Source organism: Endocarpon pusillum (assembly GCF_000464535.1).
Source record: "Endocarpon pusillum Z07020 unplaced genomic scaffold scaffold2623, whole genome shotgun sequence".
NCBI classification, from domain to species: Eukaryota; Fungi; Ascomycota; class Eurotiomycetes; order Verrucariales; family Verrucariaceae; genus Endocarpon; species Endocarpon pusillum.
The window spans coordinates 71,893-83,953 of NW_006916217.1; the positions used below are offsets into that span (position 1 = coordinate 71,893).

The 12,061-nt window shown below is 50.9% G+C and overlaps 3 protein-coding genes across 3 annotated transcripts; all 3 read right to left on the reverse strand.

Moving 5' to 3' along the window:
• Positions 1-499: 499 nt before the first annotated feature.
• On the reverse strand, positions 500-2,077 carry EPUS_07705 (uncharacterized protein; the record flags this gene model as incomplete). The annotated part of the gene is made up of 2 exons (XM_007803681.1): positions 500-1,692; positions 1,786-2,077. The coding sequence occupies 2 exons, from the start codon at positions 2,075-2,077 to the stop codon at positions 500-502; spliced, it is 1,485 nt and encodes a 494-aa protein (XP_007801872.1).
• A 1,444-nt stretch (positions 2,078-3,521) lies between these two features.
• On the reverse strand, positions 3,522-6,910 carry EPUS_07706 (uncharacterized protein; the record flags this gene model as incomplete). The annotated part of the gene is made up of 4 exons (XM_007803682.1): positions 3,522-3,596; positions 3,860-6,085; positions 6,134-6,182; positions 6,237-6,910. 4 exons carry the CDS (start codon positions 6,908-6,910, stop codon positions 3,522-3,524), a joined length of 3,024 nt encoding a protein of 1,007 aa, XP_007801873.1.
• Positions 6,911-8,053: 1,143 nt separating this feature from the next.
• Positions 8,054-11,718, reverse strand: EPUS_07707 (uncharacterized protein; the record flags this gene model as incomplete). The annotated part of the gene is made up of 2 exons (XM_007803683.1): positions 8,054-10,279; positions 10,333-11,718. 2 exons carry the CDS (start codon positions 11,716-11,718, stop codon positions 8,054-8,056), a joined length of 3,612 nt encoding a protein of 1,203 aa, XP_007801874.1.
• Between the last annotated feature and the right edge of the window lie 343 nt (positions 11,719-12,061).

Here is a 12,061-nt window from a genome sequence, read left to right on the forward strand (position 1 = left end):
TGATTGGTTGATTTTGGTTCATTCTCCTATCTAACCTGCCTGTTCGTTGTTGGCCAGTTTGGCACGCAATCTCGGCATTGGGCATGCTACTTAGCAGGAAGAGACCCTCTTAAAACACGTAGTTAGAGAGTACAAGGATACACAGCTTGGTCGTCTGTAATCCAGTCAAATCTTCTTATCTACAACGTATTTTGCTTCACCGCTAGTATCTTTACATGTCAGCCTACTCTGTACAGAGCAGCTATGCTCAAAGGGAATTAGCTGTAATGATACATACTCCGACGTCACCGATGATCGCCCGCGCCGTACCTAGACCGGTGTTCGTGTTACCGCTTGCATTTGGAAAAGCAGACAGCCTCCTTTGCTCACCCAAAGCCGCGCTCAAAAGAATGCCACTTATAATCAATCAGAGCGATTCATAAATCTTGAACGAGTAATCAAAAGTGTCTAGGCGGTTATTGTACGCGGCAATCAGTTCTGGGACGCTGTTTTGTGCGTATTATGGATCAGCAGGCCAAGTCTCCACCGTCACGACCCCGTCTTCACCCAGCGACCTCCTCATCTCCCCCTTGACATTCTCATCCATCTCCCAGCTCGTCTCACTACCAACCCAAACCTTGAACCTCCTCTTCCCCATTCCATCCACCTCCCCACTAACCGGCGGATCCCTCAATTCCTCACCCGCATCAAGAACCTCAACAATCAAAGCACTGAACCCTTGGAGCTGCAGACCCATCTTCAATGACAGTCCTTTCAGGTCTGGCATGTTCTGCACACCTCTCGCGATGGCGCTGATCAAGCTATCGACGTGCGGAGCGTCCAGCTGCGTACGCCAGTTATGACTGGGGATGTCGCCGTTGAGGAGAGCTTCGCGGCGGGCGTTGAAGGAGTCTGGGACTAGGGAGTCGGTGCTCGCATTTGAGTTGGAATCAGAGTCGGAGTCGGATTCGGAGTCAGAGTCGGAGTCGGGATCGTCGGCTCCTCTAAGTTCGTCGGTATTGATGGGTACAGAGGCTGGGTCGCCGGTGTAGTACCACGTTCCTTCTGGAGTGATGACGCTGGATTCGATTGTGACGCGTTGGAGAGTTGAAGGGGAAAGCTTCTCGTTGGTGCTTTCCTCGTCATGAGGAGGCCAGAAGGGGTGGGGTGAGAGGATGAAGGGGCCGGACAGGTAGAGCTCTTTGAGGACGCTGCCTGGTGAGGATGAAAGGGTGTGGAGGGCGATGCTGAGTCCATCGACGGTCTGATTAGGTGATCGTAGGTCCCCTGGATTGAAACTGTGGTTGAGAGGTTCACGGGACTCGTAGTGGAGATGCAAGGTTCTCAGAGAGGGGAGGGGGGAGAGACGGGTGAAGGTTTGGGCCAAAGCGTTTCGGTGGTCTCGTCTCATTGCTTCTCGTTTCATTTTGGGCTCGTAGAGACGCAGGTCCAGTCTCTCTACCTGTGGGATGGCAGCTAGGATCTTGCCAACGGCATCAAGGTGAAGATGGCGACAACCACTTCCTTCGAGTTCGAATGATGTGATTCTTGGTACAACGGGCAGTGACTTGGAATCGTCTGGGAATTCGAGAAAATGTCCCTCTGTCCTCTCGTCTTCGAGACCAGGATCGGCTTCGTAAGACCTGGATCCCATGTCCATGGGCGAATAGGCTTTCAATCTCAGCCTTGATGGTCCACGACTCTCCTCCCAGCCTTTCAGCACCTCAAATAGTCCCCTGACTCCTCGCTCGAACACTCAATCATTTTCCTCCTTCTCCTTTGTCGTCTCAAACCTGGCGCACCTACCTTCACTGTAGGTGGACAGAAGAACATCATATTCGATGCTCTTCAAATACCCTCTTCGGCGCACATTAGAGAAGATCTCCGAGAATTGATCAAGCTCGTCACTCGATAGATTGATAGTACTGAAAGTGTGAGCTTCGACGGCGAGCTGCCATTGTCGAGATATGCAAGCGTATGGGACAAAGGTTGGAGGTGGGGGAGGATCATCCCATGGCATGCGAGTGGTTGCTTCTGGTGGAGGGCTGTAAAGATACCCAACTATGATTGAGAGGATTTCTGGCGATATTCGATCCATTGTGACTACCGGGTTGGGGTTCAAAGTTCAAAGTGCGTGTTGCTGGTTCACACTGTGGGGTTCGGAAATGCTGGCTGAGCGTGTGTCTGAGCTTCGACTGTTCGCTGAATTAATGCTGAATTAATACTGAATCAATAACGATTGAGAGTCCATGTTGAGCGGCCTTAACGCCAAGATTGTGTTTTGTTACAACTTGAAGGCGTGGAAAGCTTGGAAAGGCGAGACCGTGTCTTGTCATGGCCGCTTAAACGATTGGTGAAGCGGTTCAACAGATTGCGAGGTATCCGACGATTAGATGGTGTGGGTTTGGAAGAAAATCTGAAACTGTTTACGCATACCGTACAAGTACTGTTAACCTGAGTTGCTCGTTCTCTATCCCTTGGGTCACCGAAGTAGTATCCTTCCTTGTTGGGACTAGCGTTCCCGTGATTTAGCGTCATATTCTTTCTGCAGCCTTGGCAGAAAGAACATCAAACTTACTCGTAAACACTGACACAGGGGATATCTTAGAGGTATTTAGGTATAGGCCTAACCACAACACTGTTGGTTATTGAAAACCCGAGCAATAGGTGATCGGAGATGGGCGGAGAGATTACCCAGAAGAGGTACCTACAATGCGAGATCAGAAGTCAAAATGGTTCAAGCCGAGACACATGCAGAAGGTAGAGATTTGTTGTCAGTTATGTCCCTACGAGCATATCTCGACGTCTAGGCTATAGATCAGCGCCCAATAGGGCTTCTTTCCTTGCGCAGTTGAGACAATATTTGCTTATTTCCGGTTGTCTCATCATCGGAGACATGTCCTACACGAGTCGAGTTGCCGAAGACAATGTTGAATCGTTCATTCGAAGGCACAGAGGACGATAGAGAGCTTCTTGCCAGGTTGATAGGGTGAACAGATGATGATTGGGTGAACAGATGATGATTACTGGGCTGCCACTACCTGTCGCTTTGTGTGAGTGACAATCCGGACTGCCGCGGCAGAAGGCATGAAGGACGCCATCCGAAAAGGCCAATTTGCAGACGCTGCTCTACCTCCTCGAGCAGTAGTGCCAAAAGAATGAGAGTTGAAGAAAAAGGCCACCAGATCGGGCACTGAGGTGGTGATCCTCTATCCCTAGAGCTTCTTTAACGGAAAGGCTCGATGTTCACCTTAAACTACGATCGACGGTAGCGTAAGTATCTGCTATGGATAGCTGGACAAGACATGTGGAAAGAAAGGTGGTGCTTATATCTTTTGACGCAATAGAGTATTGTAAGTCTGCAGTCGTGTGTTGAAAGCGGGAGATGTCAATCAGCTGTTGCCTGATGGGTGTATCGCAAGCCGGTGCATGTAATCCCTGGCATGCGGTGAGAAAGGCGAATGTGTCGATGGATGTGGTGAAGTCTTTGCAGAAACTTAATCTGTCATCTGCCCTCCGCTATACTATCGCATTGCACGATATCAAAACTGTTGTGCTACCGGCGCATTCAGGATGCCTGTGTTGACTTCCGGGGGAAATATCTTGTCCCATTCGCTCTGGCCAAAGACGTTGTCAGCACTCTCTTCAAAGCTTGATCTATAGAAATAAGGTAATGATGAAGATAGATGAAGTTGTATAGTGGAGCGATAAGGAATATGGTAGATATAGAGAGTAAAGAGGAGGTCCTGCGCCACGGTCGGCAAAGAGAACGAAGAAAATATGCAGGAAATAGTGGTGAGACCAGGAAGACTCGAAGCAAGAGGGACACCGCAAATTGGCACTCGTGAAAAAGAAAATATTTCCAATTCAGGAGACTTACCCAATCAATATCCACCATCATCATGTCAGAGTCCAATCCAGGCATTCCAGCAGCTTGCTGATTAAGTGGAAGACTCCTTCTACCGCTGACAGGCGATATGATTGAAGGTGATATGACTCCCGAAGGATTCTCATCAACTACCAGTCCTGGAGGTGGACGCACTGATTGTCCTAGATCTCCATTGTCTGTTCCACCACTCCACATATCTGCAAGAGGATTGTTTGCACCCATAACAGGGATACTGGGGTTTGAATAACTATTAGGAGTACTGGTAACATCGCTTCGTGGTGGGCTAGCCTGCGCTCTCTGCTCGCCAGGCAGTTTATTCGGCTCAGGTTTCTTAATTTGCGATTGTGCCATGAAAAAGGTAGAGGGCGTATCAAAGGTCCAGTTCCGGCCGTATACTGAATCAGCAGAAGAGATAGGTGAGGGCGCGTCCGCAAGGGCTTTTGTAATCTGCCCAAGGTTGGCCGCTGCGGTGGTAGCAACTGCAGTGATTGGCCTTACTGCATACGCGGAGTTGAATGGTGTTCGATGTTTGACCTGGCTCTTAGGGGCTTGCTTGCCGATTGGCTGGTTGAGACTACCTTGTCCAGTGTATATAATGTGGGGTTGTTCTGCAAGGCCGTACGATAGACGGTAGGCCAGAGGAGGACGTTGGATAGACCGGCTTGCAGCAGGTGTAGGGTCGCTGTTAAAGTCGAGAAGAGTACTCCTACCCTCCTCCTGATCCGGCTTCTGAGATGGTGCAGTACAGATCCGAGACATCATGTTGATCGGTGCTCTGATCTTTCGAAAGTCACGGTAGGCCCGGGTGCGATCTCTGAGCTCTGAAAGTATGGCCCGACCTTTTTGTTCTCTGGTCATGGAGGGATCAGTCTCGAAGACGTAATCGACGATGCGCCATATCCGATCTGCTTCCCGCCGCATCGGAAATGAGAACACCTCCACAAGGAGAAGGAAGGCGGTATGCCATTGTTGATAAGCACCGCAATACCAAGCCCAAGGTTGCAGCACCGGTTCTGTTTCCAGGCGAATTGCGTCTTCCATCTGCTGCGTTCCTGTGGAGAGTATGATCTGACGAAGTCGATCCGGTATGCCGACCCGGGAAGAGGTATGGTAACGATGTAAAACCATGATATGCATTCGGAGAAGTAGAAGGTTCATGACAATCTTTGCTTCTTTCTGCAGTGGCACATTTTCATCGATGATGGGATGATATTTGTCCTCCATGGCTTTTCGAAAAGACTCAATCTTGCCGAGCACATGAGTGAGTCCGATCTGCTTCCTTTCCAGGCGGCTTCGATCGTTCCAGATGACACGGTGCATTTCGTTGCATTCGAAGCGGATTCTGGAAAATGTCATGTCGGTCCAGCCAGTCCTCTCCTCGGGATTGCTGGAGGTCAGATCAGCATCGTTGATGTTTAAAGGAAAGTTTGTATCGAATTCATCACGTCTGATCAACGGACGCGGTCCTTGGGCCTCAGCCGTTCTGATATCCAAGAAACACAATTGACACCATAGAGTTCGACGTGTATGCGACTCTAGAGGGCCGAGATCATAAGTCTGTTGCGGGTCCCTGTGAATGCCCATACATTCGGCAAGACGGATAGCCGTTCCGACCAGCACGGAATGAGCACGAGACATCTCGTCGCGGCACATGGGTATCAAGTAAATGACCAATGCCTGCAGGGTCTCGAGCTTCGTAGTGCGAATGAAATTGGCTTTCCCTAATGCAACCTCCGTCGCCATCTGGAAGCTAGCCATGAGATCCCTCTTAGGTACGGAGAAAAGGGCTGTGATATCGTTTTCCTTCATACTGACAACGGCCGAGAACATGACCGCAAAAACAACAGCCTGTAGGGATCCCAAAGGCTCGATACCTACCGTGATGTTCGCCCAAAAGTTGTCATACTGTGTCTCAAAGCTGGGCCAATGGACCACTCGAGCAATGAAATGGACCACATCGTGATATTGTTGGACTAATCTATCCCCTGCAAGTCTTGAGGGAAGAAAGTCAATTATGGAGGTTCCACTCCCCGGATTACCAAAGAAGAAGCCGGACCCGGGGGCAATATATGTTGGACCTGGCTCAAGGAATGTCTCTTTGTCTTTCCATACCTGTTGGACATGCAGCGGCGAGAGGGGCGATATGGGTGTTACAGAACTTCTCTGATCTTCTGGTGACTGGACAGTACTCCTTGGAAGGTTCAAGGTGAAGGAAAGCTAAGATGCAGTCAGCAGCAATCCCAACAAAACAAACGTATTACACACTTCTTCCGTCATCTTGGGTCTGAAGTACCCTCCAAGTCTCTCTGTCATTCTGCAAGGATGTCAGTGCCATAGAATCTGTAGCGTGGTTCAGTTGAGCGGATACCTCATCTTGCCCATTTTGACTCCCAAGTCCAGCACGTCGTCATCAGCATCACCGTCGTATGCTGCATCAACCACGGCCAACGGCGTTGGTTCAAGGCCTTTCTCGTCCTCGGGAACCTCCGCAGTCCCATCTCCATCACTCTGCTCATGCGACAGTTCCCCTGGGAGATCAACACTGCCTTTCCTGACGTGGTGGGCAGAGGCTGAACTGGCAATGTTCTCATTGGATACCGCTTTTTCTCCGTCCAGATGAAGCCGGTGTTGCTTTTTGGCATTGGCGACCTCAGCCTCGAGACCCCTCTCCAAGACACCCATCTTCTCCTTAATCTCAGTCAACCTGAGCTGACTGGCTGAATCTAATGCTGGTGCAAGGAACACGCAGTCCCGCACAAACTTTGTACAGTTCGTGCATGGGTGCAGCTTGTCGCACTTTAATTTGCGTCGCCGACATTCGAGACATGATGTGATCATACGGTTACGACGACGAATGCGGTGAGGCGGAGACGATGAAGCAGTCAGAGGAGATGGTGCTTTAGCAGATCCCCGGGCTGCAGTGCTGAGCACAAACGTGTTTGTAGCTTGGCTGGCGAGATGCCGCGACGATTCGTTTAGGCCATGGCCTGAATCTGAAGTTGCCCGATTGAGGCTTTGGGGGCTGTCGCGCACAAGTGACATGATGCTCATGCAAAGAACGGCCTTGCACCCACAGATCCCCGGCCGTACTTGGTCTGGTTATTACGGGCGTACCGAGTGCTGCTGACATGGTCCTCAGGGAACCAAGAAGAAAGAAACTATCATCTTCTTACATTGGCAGCAATGCGTGATGTCTTCTGAAAGACAATCGTCCACCGATGGTTGCAAGCGACAGTTGGACCTCAACAGTTATGGCACTTGAACACTAACAACTGTCAGGTGCGGTTCCGAAGACTATAGGCACAGGTAAATCCTGGTCAGTGATACAGAGCAACAAAGTTAATTGTTTTGCCGCCGAGCAGATCCTGTCGTCAGCTCGTCAGCTCGTCAGCTCGCTTAATGCTCCTGACTTTGCCTTGAAACTTGACCCTTATCCGAGGGTCGCTCCGGTCCAGGCTCCAGCTGTCAGATGTCAGATGTCACGATTCGATAGGCGTTCTGCAGCCCAAAAGGGTGTAAACGTTATTCACGTACCATTTCTTGACGTAAAGGTGCCGCTACCAAGCTAGATAAGCATGAGGAATATGGGAGTTCGTGCCTCTGTAGAACACCCTCGATGGCAGGGAACAGACAGGCACGAGAAGTCAGCTATCGGCGCCTAACTAACTAGTTAGAGGGAAGCTAAGCTAGGCACAATTTTGATTAAGTAAAGATACCCGAGACTGCACCTATTGAGTCAAAGATATGATATTCGAGCCGATATCAACGCGCCATACAACCTTCGAGCAGAGCATGTACAAGTCCGATTACGTCTATTCGTGCCTTTCACCATTTCGGCGGGCAGATGGAGTGAGCCGAGGCCCTTTTGGTCCATTCGTTGGGGCCGCCTGTCTCCGCTGAGGCCATAAGTATATCTATCTATATTGCTAGGAATTCTATGCGACCAGACAACCGCTCCTCGTGTGCCTCTTCGTGACGTATAAATCTAGACCACGAAGCAGGAGCATTGCGGCAGTAGCACGCTGCGTCCTATCATCGAGGTGGGAAGTACACGTATTGACAGGCCAATTCAAGAGAGTGAGGTGTAGGCATCAAGTTAAGCACAAGGGTCAAGGATCATGGCCGGAATCCCAAGCAGCAGAGACTTGTGTACCGAAAGCCCACCGCAGTGGCAGCTCAAAACCCTCAGTGGCTCGGCATATGACTTTGCTCACCCTTCCTGCGCTTCAGACCAAGCTTCCCCTGCACGCATCGCCTTCTCCACCAACCTTTGACTCGGTCGAGCATTTTTCTCCTGCAGTATGCAAAATCTGACATGCCAGCCGTACCATCAAATTCATACTCTTCATCCTGCTTCTTCAGACCTTGCAGATGGCATGATTGGGGAGGCCGAGAGAGAGCGGCTTGGTCTTGTCTTCCTGGCACATTGATCATCGAGTGAGCTCTAGGAGACGACGGTAGAACACTCCGCAGGCTCGGCAGGTTGAAGCGTTTTCGAAGACTGCCGCGATGATTCTGGACCGCAGAGCTATCGTCAGAGAAGAAACTTTGTGTCGCTCGAAGACCTGCTGGCGCCGTTACGGCAGCTGGTGGAAATGCAAAATTCATATTCAAACTCATGCTCATTGGTGTCAGCGGAGGACCCAAGTCTGGAGCCTTGAGGTGAGGTGCCACAGCGCTCAAGCGAGTACTGTTGGGTGGCTCAACTATACTGGCATTACTGCGGTGAGATCGAATGGTCTTGACCGACAGTTTTCGTGCCATATCAACGCTTCGCTTGATCCTCTGAGCGGCAACTGCAACAACGCTCGACCGACGATTTGGTATATCTGGAGATATTGCTGGCAGATCACACTTCATGGCCTGCTGCGCCAAAGTGTTCCGCGGTATATACTCCGAATAATGGTCAGCGCCAATGGTGTCATGACTCTCGACTGTGTTTATGTTCTGCTCATCTAATGGCTCATGGATACTGATTCTATCTTGAGAAGGTACTCCTGCAGTATGAAAACTCCCGTGGCCCGAGGAACTCTCGCTTGCATAAATTCTGCCCTGACTTTGAGAGTTTCTTTTTAGCTTGAGCCTTGTCCGTGTTTTACGTCGATGGGATATTTGACTTTCTGGAGCTCGCCGACGTGTTCGTTCCGGGGGGGGAAACCGGTCATCCCAGCTATATGGACCTTCACTATCACCTGACCAAAGACTCGATCCAGAAGCGTCCAGCAAGGCCCTTGGAGATTGCTGGGTCCCCTCTGTTGACGACTTCCTTTCTCCATCAGGCTCAGGCTGGGTAGTCATCCGCTGATTAATGATGGGATCATCCGAAGATATATTCGAGCTCGAGGCAAGGGTTTTCCAGCCCAGGGATGATCTGCAAGACGAACCATGGAGAGTGAGTTTTGGCACACGCGGACTAGACTGGGCAGCAGCAAGTCTCGGTTCTCCAAGGCAGTCATGCGTGAACAGACTTCTCGAAACAAGCTTTCGTTGTCCTGAGCCCCCAGTAATCGAGACATTTGGCGAGCTGATAGTTTGTGCCCGCTGCAGAGGTCTGGGCAATCGGTCGATGATGATCTTGATCGTGCTTTCGTCCCTACTTGTGCTAACCATCGAGACCTGAGTACCATCATCTTTATGTTCAAGAGGCTCTGATATGGGTCCTGGTCGCAGACCAAGACATTCTATGTGTTGATCCAAGAGAGACTCAACTGTGGACTTCTCGCATGGAGATCCTTGTTCGTGGCGTGTGCTTCCGAGGCTTGACTCCTTGTCTCTGGTGGACTCTGCAATCATTGAGTTTCGAGGAGAAAATGCAGGTATAGAATACCTCGCAGAATAGCTCCTTTCAGAACTCTCTAGTACCCTCTTCAGCCTGCCAGCATTTGGGCTCTTATATGACCCCGAGACATCCTGATGGCTACGAGCTAGCGAGTAGTCATTTTCCTCCAGTCCAAGAATCTTACTGAATCTTCGTCGGCTTTGAGAAGACATAGGTCTTTCAGGGGTGGGGGAGATTATGGTTGGCGGATTTGACCTCATGACTGGACCAGATGATCTGGACCTCTCGGCTGCTCCCTGTGAATAGTGAAGGAACGATAGTGGAGTGAAGTCGAGCGAAGGTAACTGCCAGACATCGACCACGCATTCATCCGTACTGAGAGAAGAATCTGAATCGTCTGTCTTCCCACTTGCATCGACTAAGCCAATATTGTTAGAAGATGTGCTGTTAAGTACAGGGGAATGTACACGTGCGGCTAGACTGGTCAGGTCGCGAGAGTTGCGGCTTGCGTTCGGGAAGAATGATGTTGAGGGAGAAGCTGGCCACGTGCGGCGTGACAGCGCAGACGCTCGACGTGGCTTCGCTTCCCCGGGATGCTGGTCCAGGGCAGTGGAGAGTCGCTCGACTGTGACCTAATGGCGTCAATAATCCCACAGTAGCTCGCTAAGGCAGGTCTAAGACTTACTTCAGCCTTGTATTTATCGTCTATCAAGATGGCCTCAGTCTTCTCCTCTTCAACTTTATGAATTGTATTGTCATCACACTCGCTCTGCCTCGATTGCTCGCTCTGCCTCGATTGCTCGCTCTGCCTCGATTGCTCGCTCTCCTTCGGTTGCTCGCTCTGCTTCGAGTGTTCACCCTGTTTCGAGTGTTCACTCTGCATCGAATGTTCACTCTGCTTCAATTGTTCACTCTGCCTTTCTTGCTGGCTCTGCTTCGGTTGGCCGCTGTCCTTACGGTTGTACTGGGTGGGCATCTCACATGGGTTGAACATAGACCCTTCTGGCATATCGAATGGAATCTGCGCATGACGAGTCAGCCGTGCTGGTTCTTGTTCGGGTATTGCATGGTCTGCGCTGAACAACGGAGAAATTGATATATCCTGTCCCGGCGCCTGGCAATAATTCTCCGCAAAAGCCTCCGTGTAGTCATAGTATACAGGAGTTGTTGAACCAGTGACAGAATGCTGAATTGTGTGAAAAGACTCCACACTGCCATTAGGGATTCTTGTTGGGTTGTGTAGAGACGCTGAGACAGGAGTTGCATTCCTCGAGGGAAAGGGTGACCTTCCGACCCCCGGATATGCTCCTGGCATTGCTGGTGACGGAAATCTGCCCAAAGATGAGGCGGAATTGTTTACATCCCGATAAGCATAGGGATGCTCGCGACTAAACATTGAGGCCGGAGAGGAGCCGACAGTAGCAGCGCTTGCAGCCCGATGGTAGCCAGGAACCCCAGTGTACGCAGGCATCGATTGAGCGTCGCTGACGGCAGGCGAGACTGGCCGGTACCCAGGACGACCTCGAACTGTCACAAAGGATGAATGGGTGTAGAGCCCTGAAGTAGCTGCCGGGCTCGGCCTTCTATCATACCTATGTAGCATCCGAGGCACGCCACGACATCTTGTTCTAGGATTGGTATGATATGAAGTGAGATTCGATCGAACGGTATCATGTCGGGACAAGGCTGAGAACGAAGGCACAGGCCGAGGAAGACGACGTGAATCAAACGGTGGAATGGGCCCTCGTGCATTCGGTCTGAAAGAAGTGGCTGGAGGGTTGAGCGAACCAGAGCTGCTTCGTGTTGCGAGGCGAGAGGCTGGTCGTGGTAGTCTAGAGGGACGGGCGGAGAACTGTCCTACGTCACCAGTCTCCGTTGACGTTCTTAACATGCTCGAGACCACATCCGGCTTGATTTTGCTTGGAATTTGACCCTGGCCTTTTGCTTGTCTGCCCTTCTGGGACTGGCTGCCATTTCGGCCGACATTGGCGGAGATTTCCGTCAAAGGCATGGGAGACATATCAGAAGCATGAAGAGCCAGTTTGCGGTCCCAGACAAGCTGCCGGTCCATAGAGCACTTTGACGGTGACGAGGTGTGAAGCTGAGATGCAGATGCCAGTGTACTGTAGCCGCATGTCGACACGAGAAGGAGCGCTGGTGATCTGAACCTTTTGCCCTTGGAGGGAGGAAGGAGCACACATCGTGCAGGGAAGGTTGTGACAAGAGCAGGAACCGCGACTCACATTACATAAGATGATAGATCAATAGTGGTATCGTTGCAGACGTTGCGCTGTGGAGATAAAGTACAATCGGACAGCATGACCTTCCATCAACTTCTTCATTGTTTGCTGAAGCCGGATACTGCCAGCTTCAACCACTCATGTGGGCATAAGACCAATGCTCCGAACAGCAGG